Here is a 25,762-nt window from a genome sequence, read left to right as displayed (position 1 = left end):
AGTTTTAGCTGGGTTTGGCAAGCCTATTTCCTCCTGTATTGTTCAGTCCCCCTTCTTCGCGAATACACCTCAATCCGGTGTATGAGGTGCTAAATTATTGCCACCCCTTGAGCTCTCCATAGTTTATCCGGCTTAATACACCTGCTTTTTGACCAAAACACCCCTCCTCATCCCCCTCCCCAACGGCTCTCTTGCTCTGTTAACAGAGACGAAGAAGAAGATGAATCCAAAAAAAAAAAAAGAGAAGAAGAAGAAGAAGAGGAGGAGATCACCACCACACCTACACAAAAACACACACAAACCATCAGAACCACCACAAACCGCCACTACCACAAACCCCCAATTTCGAATTTGAAACCCTAAATTTCAGAGAGATGAACAGTGAAAAGAAACAAGAAGATGAAGATGAACATCAACAACAAATCGGAGAGACAGAGAGAGAGAGGGAGGGATGTTCACCATGATCGAAGAGCAGCATCAGCTTCCTCTTCTTCTCTCTTCTGCCATTCTTTCTCTCTCTCTCTCTCTCTCGCTCTCTCTCTCTTCTGCCGTTCTTTTCTCTCTCTCTCTCTTGATAAAAACAAACAAGAGAAGATTAAGGAAAGAGGAAAAATGATTTGGTGCATTTCAACTTAACATTTGTACATTTCATATTAAACAAACCACAAATTGAATTAAATATAATTGAAATTGATTTTTTATTATTTATAAATGTTAAATTAGTTATTTTTATTTATAAACTAAATTATTATTCCTTAAATTGTGAAAAGTAATAAATTTTATTGAATTTTGTTATTATATAGTGAATAATCTAATTTCATACTACATAAGGGCAAATGAGTCATTTGACAGCTTTTTATATTATACACTCTTCCTTATACCACAAATTTATCATTCATCCAAATCAAGTATTATTTTATTCCCCCTCCATAAATGTCACATCAATGTGGATCATCTCTTCTTAACTAATACCCCTTACTATTTTATCCCCCTTCATAAATAATACGCCCAAAACTTATACGGCATCCAATCGGGCCCTTAAGGTTTTGCCGGAAACAAGAGATTTGAGCATTTTCTTATGAAACCATGATCGAGTTATAGTTAAACCATTAAAACCACTAAGTCATAGGGAAGAAATCACCCCATGACCCAACCTTAAGTGACTACTCACACGTAATAGAAGAACAAAGCATGGTTTGAAAGTAAGCCATGAGATTTAACCGATAAAATTAAAACTGAAATAAACTTGATATTAACAAAGATTTGAGCCTAGGCTACAACATTAACAAATGAGAAAATAATGTATGACAAATATCTTAAACCATAAAAGACTCGATAGATATTTATGAAGGAGAGAGCTATATATACACATTTGTTTCTCTCTCTACAAAATATCCCAAAAACATACTATTTATATGAGTGTTTTCAACGGTCCGGATTCAAATGAAACTTTCATTTGAATCTGGATCATTGAAAACACTCATGAACGGCTAAGATTTGCCCTACAGAGCGCTCTGCAAGGATCCGCCCTACAGGATCTTGTGAGCCACGAGAGAGAGTGGATTTTTGAAATTCCTATATGGATGGATGGTGTTTCTTTTTAGAAATGAGTATTCTTTCATCCGGATCAACCAAAAAAAAAAAAAGTATTCTTTCATCATGTGGTAATTTTTTTTATCCACTTTCCTTTTTTGTTTTTTTTTTAATTAACCAAAAGTTGTATTGGAAAAGCAAGTTTTTCAATTTGGACCTTATGACGGAATCTTGTTAGGAGAGAAACAAGAGGTTTTGAAACATGAAAAATGTTGTGTAGGGCATTTTGAAAAAGTTACTCTCCGTTATATATATGAGTCGTTTATGTATGTGACGGACCAATAGGCATGACTAGATGGAGAATGAGTCCACAATTGGAGAGAGAGAGAGAGAGAGAGAGAGAGAGGAGTACCAATGCATGTAAATTCCAAAACATGGGGGTCTAATTCTTATCTGTCAAAAACCTCGAGGGTGGCTTTTCAAATTTACCCTTTAATTAATTGCAAAAGTAGATTACTGACTCTGTTTGATAAAGTGGTCAGTTTTTGTTTATTTATAAAAAAATAAAAAAAAAACATGTTTGGTGATCATAATTTGTTTGTTTATTTAGTTTTTGGGTTACCGAAAGTGTTTTTAAAATAAATGAAAACACGATTTTTGTGTTTTTAGAATTTTCGTAAACTAGTAAAATTGATTATGTATTTTGTAAACAAAAACAGTAACACAAACATGTTTATGGTGCTTATTTCAAAAAATATCGGAAACAAAAACAAAAAATATGGAAATAAAAACTTTTCCAAACAGAGCCTAAATTTTTTTTTTCCCAAGGGAAATGATAATGTCAAAACTGTTTTTATTAGTACCAAAACTCTAGTGCACAAAGATGCAAATTGGAGATAACAATATCAAAATAATGACTATACTGGGGGTGTTTGGGAGCCTACTTTTTGGCTTTTAATTTTCAACTTTTTTTGGCTTTTTGACTTTTTGAATTGTGGTTAGAATGTATTTTGATTTTGATAGAGTGTTTGGATGATATGTGCAAAATGCATTTTGCAGCATAGGTAGTGTTTGGGAGATATGGAATGAAAATGAATTATGGGTTGATTTTTTACTATGTTGCCCTTGGTTATTAATAATGGTGTATAATGTATATAAATAATGTTTTAATCATTTTTTTAAAATTTTCTTTCGAAATTGATTATTCTTCATTAACTGAGAGTGTCACACTATTTTTTTAATTATATTTTTATTGTTTCAATTATTCTTTGCTCTTACTTTTCCACCAATAATGTTTTGATTTATAAATTAAAATAATAATTAAGTTAAATCAAAGTAATTGAAAAACCAAACATACAACTTTAAACATTACAGAAATTCGGATAAAAAAAATTACAGAAATTGAATCTAGAGAGGATATTGAGGAATTCTCCCAAAAAAGAGAGGGTAGGGATGTCTTTTGCTCTTCATCTTCAAAATCTGAAAATGTGTTTTGAAGGAATGAGTTTTGGGGACAAGCATCCAAACACCTAAATGGAAAAAGGAGAAATGAGAAATGGAAAATGAAGGATACAAACACCCCCAATCCAGATCTCTTTTCTCCTCCAACAAATTTCTTTCGGATGTGACTGGATATTTTTCTAACGTAGATGAATCTAATACTAATATTCTATCAAATAAAACACAAGGGTGTTTAAAAATATTCTTTCTCAACGGTTCAGATTTCTCCATGACACAAATTTTATCTACTCATATAAACAAATCTAACGGTCCAGATTTCTCCACCCTTCACATACAAACCAATGGTATCTTCGTAAATAACTTACATTGTTTGGCCAAATTTTTTATGGAATGTTTCGGAAAGAGTGTGCATTCAACGCCCGGATCCTAAAGAGTTTTATATATTAAAAAAATAGTTAAAAGATTAAGTGTTCCAATTTTCAATCTATTTGAATCGGTGCGAAGATCTTATTTTCTTGATCATTTTATCCTAAAGAGTTGTGATTAATTTTTGATTATAAGGGCTTTTATTTTATCTTAATCTTATAACTATATTTAGTTCTACAGTTATCTTAGGGCTCTAACAGAAAGGCTTAGAATCAAAAATTAATTACGACCCTTTGGGATAAAATTATCAGTTAATTAAGATCTTCGCACCGGTTCAAACAGATTGACAATTGGAACACTTAATCTTTTAACTAATTTTTAAGACTTTTATATATTAAAAAAATTCCAATTCCTGTCGTTGGGCTCTCTCTCTCTCTCTCTCTCTCTCTCTCTCTCCTGCCTGTCATCTTTCGAATCTCCACCGAGGGTCTACAAATCCCGTCAGAAGCTAGGCCAAGAAACATTCCTTTGGGATTTTTGATTTATTTCGGCGAAATTGGCTGAAGAAAGCTGTGTGAAAGTTGGGCCAAGAAAACTTTATGAAAGCAAAGGTAATGGATCTAATAAAGAAATCATTTTTTGAAAGCCATGAAAGCCATGTGAAACATTCCTAAGGGATTTTTTTGGGGAGTTTTTGGTGTCTGTTTCTTTCCAGGGTGTAAGTAGTGTTTAAATTTCAATCTAGCTGCTATTCTGGGTGGAATTTGTGTCTTTTCAGAGTGTTCAAGAAATTTGGGTGATTTTTTTGGTGTGGGTGGGTGAGTGTGTTGTTAAATATTACACATAATCAAGTTTTATTATTTTGACTCCTCTTGACGTTCCGTTTTGAAAGATAGTTTAGTAGTGTAGTCCGCGCCCAAGTCCATGTGTTTGCAGACCATTCTTTTTCTTTTTCTTCCTTCCTTTTTTCTGTTATCATCGGGTTGCCCGTGCCTACATGGGTAGTAATTGATCCAAGTCTTAGCAGAAATTGAACTTCAGAATAGTAACTTCATGGTTACATAATTTTCTGCAAATTGAGCCAATTCCAATCATGGTGGATAGTGTCGTAGGCACGGGCAAACACTATGCCTCCGATGATCGCTTACACTGAGGTATTTCAACTAAAGTCTAAGTTCTATGTAGCCTTTTTAGATAGCCTTTTTTTTTCGCGGTCCGAACTTCTTCTTTTTTTTTTTTTTTTGCTCTTTATATGGTTAGTTTATGGCGTTTGATTACTATTAATGATTGAAGTTATATTGAGGTTTTTGATTTCTCGGTTCTAATATGTTCTTTTATTTCTGCAAATGGGTTTAATGCATGTGATGGGAGATCCATAATAATGCTATTTTAACTTTTTTACTTGGTATTTACAGGGATTGCATAAGAAAATTGATAGTTCTTTGTAGCTAACTTAAAAGTTTAGTTGAGTAGTGCCGTAAGCACGGGTAATTCTCTTTCGTGCCACTAAGAAGAGGATCACATACTACACACTAATGAATTGATTTAGTATTTGAGCTACTAGTTGGCAAGTGCCATAGGCACGGACAAGTCCAACCAAGGTGCGTAGCGCCATAGGTCAAGCACTAGTAAAAAATACAAAAATGCTACTGGTACAGCAGCTGCGTACAGATTCCCTTTGCGCCCGCCTCGGTTCCAGCAAAGATGATCGGAGCCGCTCATTTTGTTCAAAATACGTTGTTTAAGGTCCTTGAAAAAAATCACCTCAATCCGATATCGGGAAGGGTGTTTATGAATCGTCCAACTTTGCTTCAAGATTTAGCCTAAATTTTGAAGCAAAGTTGGATGATTCATAAACACCCTTCCCGATATCGGATTGAGGTGATTTTTTTCAGGGACCTTAAACGACGTATTTTGAACAAAATGAGCGGCTCCGATCATCTTTGCGGAACCCGAGGCGGGCGCAAAGGGGATCTGTACGCAGCTGCTGTACCAGTAGCACAACTCTAAAAAATAAGGAAGAATTTTCGGGAGGTCCACTATAGCATGTTTCTAACCCCACTAGTCCACTTCTAAAGTTCTTAACCCCTCTAGTCCATTAATAATTCCAATCACAAAATTACCCTATGTAAAAGAAACAAGAGCCTTATTTGGCTAACACAAAAAATGTATCTTTCCATTTTTTTCGATCTTGTAACCACCACCACCACCACCACCACCACACCAACATATAACGTTATATGTGTGACAAAAAAATTTCTTTTCTTTTTTTATTCTTGTTTTGAGTCATTCCTTTTTTGAACCCGTCACCCCTTAACATATAACGTTATATATGTGACGAAAATTTCTTTTTTTCTTTTTAACTTGTTTTGAGATCTTCCTTTTTTGAACCCGTCACACCTTAACATATAACACTACTAGCGCATGCCCGTACCTGACTCGAACAACCAGCTCACTGCCCAACGATTCCAACTATGCGAAAAAACAATAGCCCAAGCATATTCATTGATTTGGTTAACTTGAATTAGCAAATAAAGAACAAACAATTTAGCAATTCCCAATTAACTTGTGCATGCAAAAACTCATTGTCGCATAAAACTTGATAAAATAAAACACACCATCCAAGACACCAATGGAAATAGGAACGATACACAACTATGAAAATATGTGACTTGAGGAGACATATATTAAAAGAACGCACGATAACATGTCATATTCACAAAAGACACCATTCCAATGTAAGCACATGTTTGACGATTCAAAATCATACAATGATGTGTCATGTCTTGTAATAAGGTTTTCCTATTATACAGATTTCTCATGTTTTTTTGAAGTCACGCTCCAAAATTGACCTGTAATACTACATGAAGAGGAATTGGAAGCAGCCCATCAAAAAAGAAAAAAGGGAATTGGAAGCAAAAAGAACGATACACCATATTCCAAATGCACTTGCCACACCTTGCACCAACCAACCAAGTCGATCACTCAGATTAAAAGTCTTACCCAATGTTTCTCTTTTCTATTCCAACCGGCCGGTTGCCTTTTCTTTTTCCTTGCCTTCTGTGGTAGATCTTTGTCTTTATTGAGCCATTTCTCTTTGCCTTCGATTTTCCTTTTAATAATTGCAAAATTATTCTCGTAGATGTAACCTCAATGCAAATCTAATACAATTAGCAAAAGGAGAAATAGCAGCAGATTTGCACAACTTCAAATCAAACTCTCAAGTTTTCCATTGCCTCTACACATTGGAGATAGAAAATAGATGATCAGCTTACAAAATCTTAACTCAATTAGTATCAAGGCATCCATGTAGCCCCGATACGGACACAAACACCAAAATGGGGCACGGTAATTCTAAAAAAGTGGAGTCACGAACATACCATTACTTAAAATAATTATTTTTAGTTAAGCAAACCTTTAATCAAAAAATATTTAGGTTACAACGCCTATTGAATGCAATATTGACTCATGGTGCATGCCTATACAACACGTATGTTTTTGCTTTTGGACCAGTACTTTTATAGTTTCAACCTCGAAAAGCTTTTAAATTTGATCTGTTAAAATTACCCTGTCATGTTTCTGTGCGTGTCCTCGACATGACCCACAATAAAAAAGATTTACGTGTACCCGGAGTGTCCGACGCAAATACAAAGATCTCTAAGAGTGTCGGTGCCTCATAAGAAGGCAAAAAAGCAAAAGAAAAAAGTGAGGAAGTTCGCATGACATTTTTTTTATCTCAAGTTTGGTCAACCTTATAACCAAAACTTCTTGTTCTGAAGAAATTACATATACCATAAGAAACAAAAGTCCACAACCTATAAGAGTGGTGGTATAAGAAAGAAATTAAAGTAGCACCAAGGAAAATTTATATACACATAGGGTGCCCAATTCCATCCTAAGATTATTTCTACCTCTTGACCTTAGCAACCAAAATTGTTTTTCTGCAACCAAATAATATAGTCTCCACTTTACATCAGTTAGAAGGGGAGAAAGAAGAAAACTAGCAGAAAAATGACATACTGAATGTTTTCTATTCACTTTTCTTCCAATCTTTTATGTTCACAATTGTCTTGCTCACAATTGTCTCGCTCCCGATCAAATACAACTTCTGGAATAAAGATAAGAAAGCACTCTGAGCCATGTGTGGAGGAACTTTCTAAACTCGCACCATTTTTCAGTAATCTAATGTGTTGAAACTTAAAGAACTAAATTGACTCTTGTGTCTCAATCAAACCAAATTGAGTCAATTAGGGTAGACACGTAACGTATAGCATAGGAGTATATAATAAATTTCTTTATAGAGGTGTATCCCTCTTTCCCTCATGATTAATTTCTCTGCTACATATTTACCTTATGTGATTGTACCAACTGAAAAAAAATATTAGTAGTACCTCGAATTTAAGCTCGATGCAGAATTTCTCTAAATGTATTTTTGCTGATCTTTCCTGCAGTAAAATATTAGAAAGTAAGAAGAATGTAGAAGAAAACAACAAAGTTAGGATTAACGTAAAAGACCCAAGGTTGTCAAAAATTAAAAAAAAAAACTATTCTCTCACACTCATATTTTTTCTCTCAATTTTCGGCAAAAGAAACCCAATATGAGTAAAAATCGTTCAAGAAAAAAATTTGAACTTACATGAGAACTGAAAAAAATCCTTCGATGTTTCTATTGTATGAGATCTGAAAAAAAACCGTTCAAGAAACTCCCAATTTTCGGCAAAAGAAACCCAATATGAGTAAAAATCGTTCAAGAAAAAAATCGAACTTGCATGAGAACTGAAAAAAATCCATGTTTGAATCCCTTGCATGAGGTCTGAAAAAAATCGTTCAAGAATCTTCCAATTTTCGGCAAAACAAACCCAATATGAGTAAAAGGTGTTCAAGAAAAAAATCATGACATGCTTGAGAACTGAAAAAAACCCTTCGATGCTTGAATCCCTTGCATGATAACTGAAAAAAATCGTTCAAGAAATCGAACTTACCTCACTATTGGTAAGTTGACGGAAGAACTACGTTGAAACAAAATTGAAAGTGCAAGATTCAAATGGATGGAAATGAAATTACAGAGAACGTGGACCTTCTAAAAAAGGTTTCCGAAACTTTCGTAATTGTGGTAACAATCTTTCCCACCAATCACCCAAGATCTCAATTTCAATCTTAGTTCAAAATTGCACGTTTACTTTAGTTTCATAGATTTGGTAAATGTAGTAATACTATTTTCCGAAATCACAGGGAACCAATCACCAAAAATCTCACATTACCCTTTCTGAATATACCTCTAATCCTAGGGTCAAAAATACACGGACAAAATTCAAATGGCACGGATCTGTTCGGTCTAGACCGGTTTCACGGTCCTTGGTTTTTCTTAGACTGCCCTACAAATTTTGGAGATAATTTTGGCTGATTATAGATTACCATAATGTGTATTCAATTTTGGCTTGATTATAGAGTACCATAGTTAGCCACTAATTTCGGCTGAAAAGGAATGATTGAACCGGCATAATTTTCCACTAATTTCGGCTGAAAATTAATGCATGATTGAACCAGCATAAGATCAGATTTCCGGAATATTATTAGTCAATAAAAGAAAGAGTTAGGATTAAGATTATGATTAGTCAATAAAAAAAATGCATGATTGATTTAATTTCCGGAATATAGCATTAAGATTAGGATTATACCATATTGGCTAACTATACAATTTTCGGAATATACAATTTTGGCGGATTATAGCATTAGGATTAGGATAACATCATTAGTTATAGATTACCATAATTAGTCACTAATTTCCGAAATATGAGGCATGATTGATTCAAAGTCATGTGAAAGGATTCAAAGGCATGTATTTCCAATCCAACAGTTGAAAAATATGTACCAATCTAACGGTGAAAAATATATACCACCCTCCCATATTATATAGAGTTGTCCCAATATGCATTTTTGTCTTATGTTTGGTACTACATCAACAAAAATGCATATATAATCTTATATGTCCCAATTTGTCCTCTGTACGTTATAAAAAACGAAAATAGATCTGAGACATATAAGGTTATCTATTGATATCTGGAACGTATTTTTTTCCAACACAAACACATATAATATTATATGTGTATATCTGAACTTAGTACCATGCCAAATATATTCTCTGCATATTGAAAAAGTGCACATATAAATTTATATGTCACAAATTGCATTCTTGCCTTATGTTTGGTACTACATCAACAAAATTGCACATACAATCTTATATGTCCCAATTTGTCCTCCGAACATATCTTTGTGAATGTTTCTGCAAGGTTTTTTCAGCAAGTGTTTTTGGAGAAAACTTTTCCAACTGAGACAACCGGAGCGGTGGTGTCAGTTCTAGTGCTAGTAACGATCACCCTAAGTATGACGCAGTAACTCAATCACAGCAGCAACCACACCCTTTCCCTCAACAGAGATGTCCAGCCTCAGTTCTTCAATCTTCTTGTTTAGAAGCTTGTCAAGTTTCCCTTGCAAATTTCTGCAAACATCCCACAAAGAATTCAACATAAGTAGTTGTAATCTTCAACAAAAAAAAAAAACAAAAGACCCATCACAAAATTCAATTAAGTAGGGACATCACCGGCATCAACCCCAGCCGCGCACACTCTTGGAAGCAGAGAAATGAAGGTACCCTCCAAGCATTTCGATACCTTCTCCTTTTTTGCTTGGAATTAGATTACCACCAAACATAAGGAACTGCGATCGAGACGCTCCGAACAAGTCGGTTGTTATCCGATCTCCAAACGGCGATGTCACCGTCAACGGCGTCGCGATACAGAGTTTGGAGGTTTATCGTAACCGATGGGTCGTTGTGTTCTCTGTTTCGCGTAGTGTAGACGACGACAAAGATGACGTGTCGAATATCGGCGACGTGTCAGACGCCGGAGGTGTCAGAGATGAAATTTCAGGACATCCCATTCGCCGGTGGCGGAGGAGGAAGAAGGTACAAGCGATTGGAGGTTCTCGCGCGAGGTTTCTCCTGCGACGTGGAACGACGGCGTATCAACTCTCGCTCTAGCAGTTGAAGGTGAAGGTCTTAATTGTCTGTCTGTCAACTCCCCGGAGTCTACGAGAATCAAGGGTTGGGACTGGTGTCTACGTGGAGAGATCTTCGCCGTCGATATCGTACGTTTTCATCCGGCGGCAGAGAGAGAGAGAGGAGGAGGAGGAGGCTGTGCTCCAAATTTGTTTTTGGTCTAGTGATTCTCTCTATATGACAGTTTATATAGAAGAATATTTTTGTCTTGGTATAATTTTTTTTTTAAAAGTAGTGGACTTAAGGCTTTACTAAACTATATTAGTAGGCTAGAGGGAGTTATAAATATTATAGGTGGACTAACTGGGTTACAAGTTTTCTATCGTGAATTCTAGACCAATTTTTTATAAAAAAATAAGTCACAATGTTCATGATTGCGGAAAGAGAAATATTATACTAGTGTATTTATTATTTTATACTCCCTCCGTCCCAAAATGGATGACAATTTTTGAAACTCGTGTCATTTTTCATCGCTTACATCTTTCAATCTATAATATTTTTCATGAGTTTGAAAACTTTGTATAATAGAACTAATCAAGAACTATCAAACAAGATCCATATTGCATATATTTTGAGATCCATATTGAAAGATATAAGTAATTGAAATTGGCACAGATATCAAAAATTGACATCCAATTTGGGACGGAGGGAGTACTACTTATTGTGCTTGCCCTTTGGTTTCGTACCAGTATAGTATTGTTCACCTCTTTGCTTTTTCCTACATGCATAGAAAGTAGTAATTTAATTTTCTCCTTTATATGGTACTGTTGTAGTGTTTTGAGGTTACATATTCTGACAATATATAGTTCCGACGTTATCCCCCCAAAAAAGAAAATCCTCAAAATCTAAGGAATCTTTTGAATATTATATGAGCTGAAAATTCGTAAACAATGGGGCTTTTTTTTTTTTTTTTTTTTTAACATCGCAAACAATAGGTTTGATTCTTGAGTTTTCCAAGATTAAGAGAAACAGGACCACTCATATACTAGTGTACCTTTAATTTCTTTGATTCACACCAAACAAAAAGTGATGTTTCTTGAAAATTAGTAGTAAGAGTATTTTATCCTGGGTGTTAATTTCTAACATCAACTCCAAAAATAATGGGCTCATGTCCCCATTGGTAAGTCTTCTCCTCCCCATTTAGGAGACCAAGGTTTAAGTCCCGTCGTAAGTGTTTGGGATTCAGACTATGAATAACCTCTGAAACTTCTTGCGGACTAATTTATTAATAACCAACTATTAGAAGAATAAAAAATAAAAAAAATCCAACTCCAAAAGAATGTGAGTATCATTTTTGTTACTCGGTACATTCAAAAGCCACAGATAGTTAATTACCCAAAAAAAAACCCCACAGATAGCTCAGAAAGCTATGCACAAAAAGTTAGGGCTTTGCAGTTAGGTACTTCTTATTTTTGGTGAACAAAAATTACAACTATAAGAAATGATTACTTTTTGGGTTCGTTTTCTCTCGGGTGCAAGTTTTGAACTGGACCGTCCAATCCAAATTTGGACTATATATTGGTATAATCAATGGTTCGGATTTATCGGTAATCGTCTCTGAACAAAAATGAACAATTAAGGGAAAATGACTGTCCAGGACGTGTTTTGATAATTAATACCAGCCAAGGACAAACTAAGAACATTTGTTAATGCTGAAAATATCCTTGGCGGGTATTAATTATCAAAACACGTCATTGGCCGTCATTTTCCCAACAATGGATCATCTAGATTTGGACTAGATCCGGTTCAAATAATATATAGAGCGGGGAGGATCCAATTCCTTAGTAAAAATCACAACAAAAAAATGATGATGATTTTCCAAAATAGGAAGAATAATTATCAGCTGCATTCTACAACTGCAATCTTATATATCTGGCTAAATTAGCTACAAGGAAAATAACATTCAGTACTAATGCTACAAACCCAATACACTACTTATAGTACTCCAATTATTATTCATCACACACTTGTGAAAATACCTGCAAGACTAGGGTTTTCCAGACTAAAAAAACACAGATGCATGAAGGCGCTGGGAAGGCTGAAAAGAGATGAGGAAGAGGAGGAGAAGCAGGACAATGGCTATGCCCCAGGGGGAGCCCCCGGCGCGGTGGATGGCACCGGGCTCGGACCCTGGCACGTGGAGGTCGAGACCGTGGCTGGAGGAGAGCCAGTGAACTGCAATGACCAGAAGCAGGGGAGAGACCATGAGGAGGCGCTGCAGGAGCTCGGCCGCCGTCGACATTACCGCGCCGTAGACTATGTAGCAGAGGAGTGCACATAAGAGTGTCGCCGCTGCCATTAGGAACCATTGTTGTGGTAGCATGCTTGATCTGGTGGGTGAAGCCATGAGAGAGAGAGAGAGAGAGAGAGAGAGAGAGAGAGAGAGAGAATGCTGTTCTTCTTACTTTGTTCCAATATATGAAGTGGCTTGGTGTCCTTTTTTGTGCCTATTATGTTGGACATGTCCACTACTGCTTCAACAAAGAAAAGGTTTAATTATTCAGCCTGAGTTCAGGATGGAGTAAGATTTTTGCAATTAGTAATTATCTATTTTAGTTTCTAGTATTTTTTAAAAATAAATTGGTCAATAATTAAGAATTACCACCACTTCATCTCAACAGGTGAAATTACAAATTTTTAAAGCCCAAATGTTTAAAAAGTTTTGAAAAAAACAAAAAGTAAGATGAGGGCTGGAATTATTTGAAGCCTTTTTGTGGAGACAAACCGAAAAAGAAAAAAAAAAAACCCAGCCTTTAAAAATTCAGAAAATTCAGAGATGCATGTGTACATGATTCTTCAAAGACAAGTTAGTTAAAAGGGAACATCTACGGTGCACACTAACGTACCATGTGCACGTACCCATAATATTTACCACTAAGAGATGTAATATTTACCATTAAGAGACATAATATTAGCATAATATTTTATCAATAGGTGTAACATTTTACCAAATAAGCGTTACGGTGCATACTATATGCACCATAAACTATTGAGAGGCATAACATTTATCATTTAGAGGCTCCAACATAGGCGTAACATATATAGTTATAGGAGTGTGTATTGAAGCTTTTTCGACTATAAGAAAAAATTGAATGATTTACCAAGAGTTTTAGGCGAAAATTAGTTCACCCTATTTGAAGGCAGAGTACGGCCGCCCTAGCAACATCATGGGCATGCAGCATTAACATCTAGTCTAGACACCTTGATAACTTTTACAACTTTGAAAATAAGAACATATGTACGTAACGAAAATCAAGAAGCACATGTCGGAGGGAAGAACTAGCTTAATTTGTCTGGTTTGTTTATCCCTTGCACAAAAGTCAGGCAATCCGTGCGAATGCTCACTGTCACTTCGAAGCACTGATGCGTGGTGTCTTAGATTCTTCTTTCATCATACATTTTCTTTTTTAAGGGCAAATTTATGAATTCCGTATCCGTGTAGGATGACGAGGATCTCGGGCACAAACAGAATTGAGTAATTTTGATCTCATCACATAGAGGGGGAATATTATTTGGGTGCTCCAAACATAGGGGCAAGGAAAAGAATAATTATTCAGTGTCCCGGGGGCATTGTCAAGTGATGCCCCAAGATTATGGGACACAAGAGTGTGATTGAAAAAGAAAAAAGGAACAAAAAATGATTGAGAGATGACACCACGTGACAATGATCTTGGGGCATTCAAACAAATTTCCAAGGAAAACATAAAAACAAGACAGAAATTATGCCAACATGCGCTCCAATATGCTAGACTTGTTTTTATCGTGACCGTCTGCAAGACTTGTTCTTGATCACACCTTCTATAGTGGCCGAGTGTCCCTAGGCATGTAGTGCCCGCAAATCTAATAGGAAATGGGTCATCTCCCGTCGTACTTTTAGACAGGAGAGGACAGTACACATTACGATCATCCATCTACTATAATGAATGATTGAGATTTATTCAAGAACTCTTCCCTGGAACTCTTCTCTGGAAGAGTTTCGAATAAAACCGAACCATTTATTATATCAATGAACGGTCGCGATGTAGACTGTCGCTTCCTGTCCAAAATTACGATCGGAGAGGAGCCGGATCCATTCTAATAAGAGACTGTTGTTGGTTTTTCCTCTTATTAGAGTATCTCCAACCAAGCTCTAAAACACAAAAATAGAGAATGAATGTGACATATTAAGAGGAGATTTCATAATTACTCCCTCCTTTTGCATTTTATGAGAGAATATTGGAGAGACCGTTGTACTTTTTAAAGATTTGGTCTCCAAAATAAGAGCCTACTCCCATTTTGGAGACCAAATCTCTAAAAAGTACCATGGATCCCTCCAAGATTCTCTCATAAAATGAAAAAAAATGGAATAAATTATAAAATCTCCTCTAATATGTCACATCCATTATTTATTTTTTGTGTTTTAGAAGATGGGTCGAAGATGCTAACTACGGTGGATCTATAGTAAGAAAATTTATTTGGTAGTTTTGGGGCACCGTCGCGTGGTGTCCCAACACTCTTATCCACCCCATATTTCTGTGGCTACATTCTCCCTAATTTTTTGCTCTTTCTTGTTTTGTTTGTCTTTTCTGAATTTTTGATAGATTCACGTCATATTTTTTTTGGATTAGTCATCCGTCTTAACAAGAGGAGTCTAACAAGTAAAAATTAAAACAAACAGTAAAAACAATTTCACTAAAGACAAAAAATTAAAACACCAAACATTTGTATTTTTTTTTTTCTAAAGTGACAGCTTATATGAATTTTTTTCAACATCGATCCACGTTTCTATATTTTTCTGATTCTTCTCGTCGAAACAAATGATTAATCTCAAAAATTACAGCGCAAAGTCGAACACAAAGTTGCAAAAAGTAAAAATCATCGAAATAAGTAGTACTACTAGACAAAGAAGTTAAGAAGAATTAATGGAGCCAAGCGTACATACCCCACACGACGAAATTGTGTGACGGATACGCGTGTAATTAACGTGTTTGGAGGCACCACGTGACGGTACTCCAATACAACGGAATAATTACTCCTCCATGGAACCTACATGAACAGCTACCCTACAGGAGTGGCGTTGGTCCAGCCAGGAATGCTAGTTGTGTATTATTGCTTCTCTCGTGAATAATAGTACTGGCGTAGAAACGGGCCCCGTCTAACAAAAAAGGGAAGCGTAGAAATGGGACCAGTACCACTCGTGCCGTCGTTGTGCATCGAGATTTAAAAGCATCTTTTTTTTGTGGGAAAAGACACTAGCTGGTCCGTACAGTCATATGTACGCAGGTAATTTAGTTACAGTTCATACACTTGGCTCCACCAATAATAGATAAAAATGCGCAACGGGATATACTGTCAAGTATCTCCCCGTAGAGCGGTGCAGAGATCCGGCCTCGCATTTTGGCAATGGATGGCTCTGATCTTAACCAACCGATGGATGATTTAGATTTGTATGCGATTTATATGAGCTCAAATTCGATCCGAGCCATCTATGCAGAGATGAACGGCTGGATCGGCTGCTTTGCACGCGCTCGGCAGCATCCCCTGGTGGCTGGCTGGTCAAATTACTTTTTTGTATTTCACCTAGCAACTTTTCCTCACCTTTCAGCAAGAGTTCATCGCCACAATTGTCGACGTTCTGTAGCAAATTGTGTAAGACAGAGGCTAGCACCTAGATTGCTGAACAATGGTTTCCAGATTTGGCTCTCTACTTTAGCTAAAAAGTAAAGAGTCTGTTGTACTTGCCCTGAGTGCATGTTCATGAGACTAGCAAAACCCACCTTTGTAGCTATTTTACCGAATCAAAGGCACAAAAACAGCTTGCAACAGTCTCGGAAAACGGGAAGCTATTTTTCCTTTTCGAAAAATCCTCTCTACATCTACAGAGCAACTATTCACGAGCAAAAGATTAAAATATTGTTATTTCTCTCTCTCTCTCCTTGCTACCACTCCCGGGAGTGGATCCTCTGTCCCATTGTACCTGAGTACCTTACGACGTCGTTTTGGACGGGAAACACAAGCAAAATCTTTATTTTGGTTCTATGGTTCTCTTAGGATTCTCATTGAAAGCCTTAGAGCCAAATATTAATTATAACTCTTTAGAATAAAATAATCAAAAAAAATAAGATCTTCTCACCGGTTCAAACGGATTGAAAATTGGAGCACTTAATTTTTAAATTATATTTTTCAATATATAAATAACCTAATAAAATTAAGTGCTTCAATTTTTAATCCGTTTGAATCGGTGCGAAGATCTCATTTTTTTGATCATTTTATCCTAAAGGATTATAATCAGTACTTGGCTCTAGAGCTTTCAATGAGAACCCTAAGAGAACCATAAAATCAAATAAAGATAAGATCGATTTCTTTATTGCTGTATAAAACGACGTCGTAAGGGACTCAGACTGGCAGGGTATTTTTTTATACTGTTTAATGGGAATAGAGAAGAGTAGTAGAGAGGTTGGTGTGGTGGGAGAGAAAATAATGGATAGGTAAAGTAGAAAATGTACTTTTTTACTGGGTATTTAAGCTATTGTTGATGTACATGTTCTAAGAGAATCTTGAATAGATTTTTTGTTTGTATTTTTTACTGAAAGAAAAGAAAATGAGTACATTTATCAAAAAAATGCCGCCTAATAAAAAAAATGAAGTTTTTAAATGAATCCAAAAAATCTACTAAGTTAAAGTTTTTAAACCAACAAAGATACTTGAGTTCAAGTTAAATGAAGTTTTTAAATGAACCCAAAAAATCTACTAAGTTAAAGTTTTTAAACCAACAAAGATACTTGAGTTCAAGTTTGCGTTCGATTGTTACGTAAATAATCTAACATAAATTAAGCTCGTTAAACCTTTAAATTAAGTTTCAACAAACTACTACTCAATTCGTTCAGCTTATCTCAAGTATAAAACATTCAAGCTAAACTCGAGATCCATCTCTACTCGACTAAAGATTATTTGACATCGACTTGCCTCATTAATAAATTAGATTAAACATGATTGAAACTCGTTAAATCTTCAAACTAATAAGCCATCACATACTGGGCTCATTTGGCTAATTTATCAGCTATAAAAATTGGAGAGAAGAGCTAGCTTGTTTTCTTTCATGAATAAACTAGTGCATGCCCGTGCCTGAAGGCACGGCACAACATATCTCAAGGCACGTTGCTAGTGCATGCCTGAAGGCAACAACTCCACGATTAGCACACTGCAGATAAATATTGGATATTGAACCCAATATATCAACCCTTGTCCAAAGTAAGATTATAAGAACCAACATTTTAAAATTTAAACATACCAACCAATGCTCTACATCAACTAAATCAGTAGGGGATAAAAAATAATAATGGAAACTCTTTTTGGTACTGGTTTTGGCCTTTTGGTTTAATTTATAAAAATGAGAAAGCAGTAAGAGTAGGGGACGAAAATTATCATCTTTCTAATTTGGTGTTTTTGATTTATGCACCCTTATACTTGAGAAAAAGAAGAAGATGAAACACTCAATCATGAACTATTGTTCACACACTGCATGCACTTACACATTTTCCAGCTTAAATGGATGGCCAATAGCCATTACCTGCTTCCAAAACACATACAATTGAATAAAAAGTAGTCTACTTACTACAAAAACCAATTCACTGCTACAGATTCACCGAACATGTGTTGGGCATTCCATCAAATACCTTATTGGCTACATAAAAAAGGTAACTAGTACATGAGAAAGAAGGAAGCTAGAGATGGCAACCACTAGTTTAAACAAAGCAGTACCAATAATTTTGCAGCGACGTCATGGCCGTCGCCTACTTCATCGGACCACACCCAACCCATTTCTACTGCTTGCGCGGAGGGAGAGAGAGAGAGAGAGAGAGAGAGAGAGAGAGAGAGAGAGAGAGAGAGAGAGAGAGAGAGAGAGGAACATAGTTTTAAGAGAATTTTATTTAAGATTCCCCCCTCCCTCACTAAAATACCACTCAAATGTAATGTATTTACCAAAATGTCATGTTGTAAGATCCAACGACTGTAACGTATTGAAAACTCAATTTAACAGCTAAAAATGTGCTCTTGTTTGTATGTGTACATAAATTTTGAAATATTTCCTTAAGATACCATTCTGTTTTATAATAATAATATAGATATATAGATGTTGTTGCTACTATTATGCAAGTAATTTTCTTACGGTCTGAGAAATGATGAGATAAGAAAGGGGAGCTTTTTCTCACAAAATCTCATCATTTTTGGTAAGATTGGGTGAGAAATGAGAGACGCCAGTCAAAACATTTAGTTCCATACTTTTCTCGCCATTTTCTCACCAAAATAGTCAATCTAAACGAGTGATTTTGCTAGAAATCAAAACCATTTCTTTTCTCTTGAAATCACTCCATCCAAATGGGCCATTAGAAAATGGTTGACTCTCTCCAACCAAAGCCCAAGTCCACCATCACCCACCCTCCACTGGTCCTCTTCCATTGAAACTTATACTGGATTCTCCACAGAATTCGATTTGCTCCCAAAACCATCACCCCACAAATAACTCCCTCCCCCTAAAACCCCGCACTCACAACAAACACAACACCACCACCCAACAAAATGAAAACCAACATTCTCATGCATCCTCACTAGCTCATATCCACCCCCATCTCTCTCTCTCTCCTCCTACCACCTCCGTCGTCCCCGCAGCGGACGGCGGCAGAGGCGGCCCTAAGCTGAAGCTTGTGTCTCGACTGCTGTACGCCTCCAAACATATTTGAATTTCAGGGGCCGCTTCTAATTTCAAACCCTTATAAAAGTCCAGAGCAAAAAGGTCTCGTTTTTAGTTTTTATGCTTTGAGCTCCAGAAAAGGCAGGGCCGATTCTGGACGATGGCGATGGGAAGCCTCACCCCCTCCACCAACTCCACCATCACAACCACCTCATCATCATCATCAACGACAACGGCGACAACGTCTCCTTTCCATCTCCTCGAAATCACCATCATATCTGCCCAAGACCTCGCCCCGGTCTCCAAATCGATGCGGACCTACGCGGTGGTGTGGGTCCAACCGGAACGGAAACTGACCACCCGCGTCGACCACCGCGGGGGCCACGCCAACCCCACCTGGAACGACAAGTTCATGTTCCGTATTGATGAGGATTTCCTGAATTCTGATACCTCGGCCGTCATGGTCGAGATCTACACTGTCTCGTGGTTTCGGGATAACCTTGTTGGAAACGTCAAGGTTTTGATAAGCAACCTTATCCCTCCGTTTGCTAGGGTTCATAACAATTTCAGCACCCGGTTCGTTGCACTTCAGGTGTTGTTACTCTTCTCCGTCCTACTTACTCCCTACGTCCCCATTCTTTTGTCTTTCGTCCTATACTCTTATCCCAACCGGATAAAAAATTAATTATAACTTTTAATTAGTAATACTATTTATATACAATATGCACCTTGTTTAATAGATCTCAATGAGCTCTTTTAAAAGATGTTTTCAAAATCTCCTAAAAAATTATAAATTGCAAGATATAATCAATTGAAAAGTGGGACGGACTTCCAAAAGAGACTAAAGAATGGGGTCGGAAGGAGTATTTTTCAGCGGTTTTTTTTTTTATTGTTTAGTTTGTAATGCAAGCCTCTATTCAGGACTCATCTCCTTACGCTCTCATGTCGCAACGTTTGTTCCACGCATTCAATCCTCACTTCCACAAAATTTAATAATTCAAAATATTTTTGATGAACACTTTCACGTTCATGTTAGCGCTCCTGCATACGCATTAGGAAGCATATGCGACTTTTGAGCACTCCATGATCGAAGATAGGAACCAAGGGGACATGGTAGCCACGCCAACTTTGGAAATTTTTGTTCCTCTACTAGTCGGGTAGTATTTTTTTTCTTATAAAATAATGATTGTCAAAAAATTATGTAGTCCGTTTCCAATGAAATAATTTAAAATTATTTTCGTAATAAAAAGGATCACAGCATAAAAATTTTAAAACTTGAATATGACACGGTTTTAATTTGAAGCTTTACAGGTTCACTAAAAGTTTTACATTCTCGCTGAATCTTTGTCTAATTCTCTTCATGCTATTGCTTAAGTGGTATTTTTTGACCAATAATTTTCGGTTAATTCGAGAGACCTTCCGAATGCCCCATTTTTGATTCACCCTTCAGAATACCCCATTTTTCATTCGCGAATCTGGAAATTTTCCAACAATATTCACATGATTGAGATTTGTGTTTTCAAATGATACTTGCTACTTAAAATAACCCCATCATGATCACAACAGGTTCGGCGTGCTTCGGGTAGCCCCCAGGGAATTCTCAACATGGCGGTTTCCCTACTCGACAGCTCCATGCGAAGCATGCCCATTTACAAGCAACCCAACGCCGACGGAAGCCGCCACGATCAAGTAAACACCAAAATCCAGCTCTGGCGATCCCGCAGCGAGAAATCCGACCTCAACTTCGATGACTTCTACCCGCCCAAAGGCGGCTCCATCTGCAACGCCGGCTCCATCGTAAACGGCTCGATCGTCAACGACTCCGAGCTCTGCTCCGACGTGGGCCCCTCGGCGTCGATCGTGGCGGCGGCGATAGCCAAGGGGCTCTACCCGCCGCCGCCGCCGACGACGGCGGAGCAGAAAGGGGTGGTCCTGGCGGCGGAGGCAGAGGAGCGGGGGAGCTCGATACTGGAGGACTTGACGGTGGAAGAAGCGAGGGCGAAGGGTTACAAGTCGAGGAGGGCGGCGGCGGAGTTGCCTACGGCGGCGGATCAGAGTTTCGAGAAGTCGGACAGCTTGCGGCATTCGCGGCGGCACTCCGATGGCGGGCCCGGGTTGTTCTCTTGCTTCGCTTATGGGTTTGAGTTCACCATTGTGTGCGGTTCAAAGAATGAGGGAAGGAACAACAAGAACAACGGCATTGATAATAAACCCATGATTAAGCGTAGCCCTTCTCATCAAAACCTTAGCTTGTGAGATTCGTTCCAGTTTTTCTTTCGGGGGTTAGGTTTTCCGCAGGTTTTTTTCTTCTTCTTCTTTCTTTCGGGGTTGTCTATTACTATTCTCCATGTGTAAGGATTTCGAGCAACAATTTAATTGAATATATTTTGTGATTTTGTTGAGGTCTCTTGATCGTTTTACCAAATTCGGGGGAAATGGAAGAGAGGAGAGAAGTTTTGTGATTTGAGGATTAAATTAATTTTTGGGAAATATCTATATAAAAATAAAAAAAACTTGAAAGCTGACTTTTTGAATTTTTCTTTGAATATTTTAAAAAAGAAAATTTCTAAAATCAGCTGACAAAAATAAGTATGTGAATGTGTATTAAAGGATGAAAAAGTATACAGAAATACGTGTTTTTCTTGTTTTCTAGTGTACTTATCATCAGTCCACTAGGCTGACAATAGTAAAACCGTTTAAAAAATACATGTGTAAATGTCATAATTTTTTACTTTACCGATTCTTCTCGTCGAGCTGGTATGTGGGTGGGTAAAAGAAAAAAATAGAGGGACAAAATGAAGATGAAAAAATTGTGGATTAGTGTGAATAATATAACAAAATGTAATAATTTGTAGTTCAAAATTTTTAATAGAAAAGCCGCCTTAATATCTTATACGAAGAATGTAAATATCATATTTTAAAAAATGAATTAATCGGATTGTAACAATAATTTCTCAATGACTTCATTTGAAGATAATTTAAGAGAGTTGAACCACTCTTTTATTTATTTAACAAAAATATAAATCTTACGGCAAAATTTACATACACGTAATCTTACTATTCGCACTTTTAAAGACAACATGCAACAATACAAGTTGAGTTTAATTCAAATTCTGACTCCACCACTGACTCAATACATTACTTCTACTTTCAAACTTATTCCAGCACTTGACTCAAACTTAGACAATTGGAGTAATTTTTACTAAAAGATTTGAATGACTCAAAAATTCTTGCGATTTTGGATTGTTACTTTAAAATTATTCAATTAATTCATTTTCTACTCAAATATTTACTCCAGTACTATTCTGTAACGTATATTGGCCATCAAAAAAATGTGCTAAGGTGTTGCGATTTATCCACCGTGTGATGCTTTCCCGGCAATTTCAAACCCTCCGCCACCTCCAAAAATCAACCACCACCACTCATCTCCTCCAACTCCAGTCGCTGATCCTTAAAACCGCTCTAGATAGAGACGAATACTTCATATCCAAGTTCATACAATCCTCTTGTTCTGTTTCAATCGAGTTCACAAGATTGTTCTTTGACAGCTTATTACCCCTTGACCCACCCCCACCAATCTTCGCTTTTAACACAATCATAAGGGAGTACTCAAAGAGCTCATCGCCACTTGAATCGGTGAAACTGTTCTCTCAGCTCCAAAGGGTAGGCCTTAAACCCGACAAATTCACGTACCCTTTTGTTCTCAAGTCCTGCGGCAGGTGTTCGGTAATTGGAGTTGGTGGGGCTGTGCATTCGTTGGTTGTTAAAATGGGTTTTGATTCGGATCGGTATGTGGGGAATACACTGTTGAGGATGTACTCTGGGTGTGGCGCGATTGGGTTTGCGAGGCAGGTGTTCGATGAAATGTGTGAGAGAGATGTGGTGTCTTGGAGCTCTATGATTGCTGGCTATGTTGCCTGGTATAATGCCTTTTGAGTTTCTACATTTACAGCCCCTTGGGAGTTGGGATGGTGAGATAAAAAAGATGAAGTCCTTTCTCACAAAATCTCACCATTTTTTATGAGATTGGGCGAGAAAGTGGAAGATCAAGAAATTTCAATTTTGTATTTTTCTCTCCATTTCTCACCAAAATGCTCCATCCAAATGAGTGATTTGGCTATAAACCATTACCCTTTTATTTTATTTTCCTATAAAATCTCTCCTTTGAAAGTTAAAGTTCTTGGCTTGCTAGTCCCTCATTTTGGTTTAAAGAAAGATTCGTGATATGGTTTTTAAATTGGTCTATATGTTACTTGATTGGTCAGCTGGGTTCTACAGCTTAGCATCCAGCCTTTCCTTTAAAACTGCGTTACTTGATAGTTCAATTGGTTTATATGTTACTGATATCCAATATGGAGGAGATTTCCTAGAGGGAAATCCACAATAACCATCTTGAACATGCTATTGGTTCCTCGGGGTGAAAGCTTAGTTATTGGTGTCAACCTTGATAATCACTTCGAAAAAAGTGGACATAGTGACCTCTTTCACGTGTTTTTTCTGTGTTAGCAAGCATTTTTCTTACCATTCTATTCCTTGTTGTCTGCAGTAACTGTCCATTTGATGCTTTAATGGTTTTCCAAAGCATGAAGTTGGTAAATCAGAATCCAAACTCTGTCACTCTGGTTAGCTTACTCTCTGCATGTACTCGTCTGCTCAACATCCGCATAGGGACATCCATTCATTCGCATGTCATTGTTAATAACATCAAGCTGGATGTTGCTTTGGGCACAGCGCTTCTTGAGATGTACTCGAAATGTGGACGCATAGAGGTAGCTTTACAAGTTTTCAGTTCCTTGGAAGAAAAGAATTTGCAGTCTTGGACTATCATGATATCTGGCGTTGCAGATCATGGCCGCGGGGAAGATGCTATTTCCTTGTTTACCCAAATGGAAGAAAATGGCCTAAAACCTGACAGCTTGTCGTTTTCTGGAATCCTTAGTGCATGCAGCCATTTGGGCCTTGTTGAGGAGGGCAAAATGTATTTTGATCAGATGATGAACACATATGGTATAAAGCCGACAATGGAGCATTATGGATGCATGATCGATATGCTTGGAAGAGCTGGGATGATTGAAGAAGCTTATAGAGTAATCAAGAGCATGCCAATGGAACCCAACTCCGTTATACTCAGGAGCTTCATTGGTGCATCTAAAAATCACGGGGAAGTCGTTTGTTTGGACGAAAATCTGAGGAAGCTTCTCCTTCAAATCGAGCCTGACCTTGGAGCAAACTATGTACTTGCTGCGTGTGTTTCGTCCATGTCTGAAAATTGGAACGATGTTGCGAGTTTGAGAGATGCCATGAAAGGAAGACGTTTAAAGAAAGCTCCGGGTTGCAGTTGGGTGGAAGTGAACAGTGCTTCTTCTGGTGAGATTATTCAACCAGCTGTAGGGTAAATTTTTCCCGTGTCCGTGTGGCTGAAGAATCATTTTTTAGTTGCATAGACCTCAATATGAATCAAAAGCATGCTGCCGGCTGCCCCCAATGCCTGGAATGTTGAAGACTAATTTCCATGGTGCTATTTTTTGAGGATGGATCCTTTGGATTTAGCGGCGGTAGTTTGAAAAGACTTAAAATTTTTGGATATCACGGAACACGATGCTCTCGACAGAATCATGTAGCTGTCCTCAATTGATTGAAACTTGAAGCTCGGTTTATGGATCATTTGGCTTTGGAGTGGTACTATAAAGAGATGATAAGAACATGAGCATGGGAGAGCCAAGCGGTTAATTACCCACTCAAGTCTTGAGATATTGTATTCTTGTACATTTTAGAAGTTGTCCCCAATTGGAGTCATTATCACACATGTTTGTTAATTTTTTTTTTCCCATTATTTGAAGGTATACCATTTTTGTCTATAGATGATTTTTATTTTTACTATTTTTTTCACTTATCCTTCGAGATCTTCTAGTTGCTTCTATGAATAGTAGCTCTTCACTAAACATTTATAGCGTATGTGTATATTCTACTATTTTTTCCCCTTCTACTTTCACATAAAAACGTAAATGATCGAAGAAAAAGAATCAAAACGAAAGAAAGAGAGCTATAAGTTGAAGGCCCTTCTGATACTGTAGGACAACGTTTGGATAATATTCCGGGGTCTCTTACGATAGACTTGTATCTGAACCTTCCTCTAATGCACCTCATGAAAAAAAATACAGTAGTAAACAAAGAAAGAATCAATGTTACCTCTTTTTATTCGTATTACACATATTAGTAATTCCTTGACACAACCACAATATTCTACTCCTTCCGTCTCTTTTTAAGTATCTAGTTTCGTAATTCTAACTTATTAAGGAGACAACATCATTATACCTTTTACATCAACTTTTTTCTCTATTTTTCTTACTTAGCCTCTACGGAGACTCATCATTACACTTTTACTCACTAAATTTTCGAACATGGAATCTACTTTTAAGGGCAAAATGGAAAATGTATCAATTTTTACCTATTAACTTTACAAAATGGACATTTATTAAGGTATAATCCAAAATAAAATACTAAGGGACAATCCAAAATAAAATACTGAACTTTAAAAAAGGGACGGAGGGAGTAATACTAAACTAATACTACTGGAGGGAGTAATACTAAACTAATACTACCAAAGTTTTGTTAATTTTTTTTTACAGTAATAGGAAAAATAACTGGAGCTATTGCCTGGACAACTCAAGGGT

General features: G+C 36.9%; 2 protein-coding genes across 2 annotated transcripts; both read left to right on the top strand.

The window, feature by feature from the left end:
• Window positions 1–18,854: 18,854 nt before the first annotated feature.
• LOC131323878 (uncharacterized) lies at window positions 18,855–21,493 on the top strand. The gene is made up of 2 exons (XM_058355721.1): window positions 18,855–19,680; window positions 20,655–21,493. Exons 1-2 carry the CDS (start codon window positions 19,249–19,251, stop codon window positions 21,342–21,344), a joined length of 1,122 nt encoding a protein of 373 aa, XP_058211704.1. The 5' UTR covers window positions 18,855–19,248; the 3' UTR covers window positions 21,345–21,493.
• Window positions 21,494–22,366: 873 nt separating this feature from the next.
• On the top strand, window positions 22,367–24,983 carry LOC131336251 (pentatricopeptide repeat-containing protein At5g66520-like). The gene is made up of 2 exons (XM_058372040.1): window positions 22,367–23,008; window positions 23,635–24,983. Exons 1-2 carry the CDS (start codon window positions 22,455–22,457, stop codon window positions 24,482–24,484), a joined length of 1,404 nt encoding a protein of 467 aa, XP_058228023.1. The 5' UTR covers window positions 22,367–22,454; the 3' UTR covers window positions 24,485–24,983.
• The last annotated feature ends 779 nt before the right edge of the window (window positions 24,984–25,762 follow it).

This window comes from Rhododendron vialii, chromosome 1a, assembly GCF_030253575.1.
Source record: "Rhododendron vialii isolate Sample 1 chromosome 1a, ASM3025357v1".
In the NCBI taxonomy this organism is placed as follows: domain Eukaryota; kingdom Viridiplantae; phylum Streptophyta; class Magnoliopsida; order Ericales; family Ericaceae; genus Rhododendron; species Rhododendron vialii.
This window is presented reverse-complemented; position numbering and strand designations above follow the sequence as displayed.

Coding starts and splice junctions, on each gene's coding strand:
- LOC131323878 (XM_058355721.1), top strand. CDS start 19,249: ATGGCGATGGGAAGCCTCACCCCCTCCACCAACTCCACCATCACAACC. Junction 19,681..20,654: donor CCCGGTTCGTTGCACTTCAG/GTGTTGTTACTC, acceptor TGATCACAACAG/GTTCGGCGTGCTTCGGGTAG.
- LOC131336251 (XM_058372040.1), top strand. CDS start 22,455: ATGCTTTCCCGGCAATTTCAAACCCTCCGCCACCTCCAAAAATCAACC. Junction 23,009..23,634: donor ATTGCTGGCTATGTTGCCTG/GTATAATGCCTT, acceptor TGTTGTCTGCAG/TAACTGTCCATTTGATGCTT.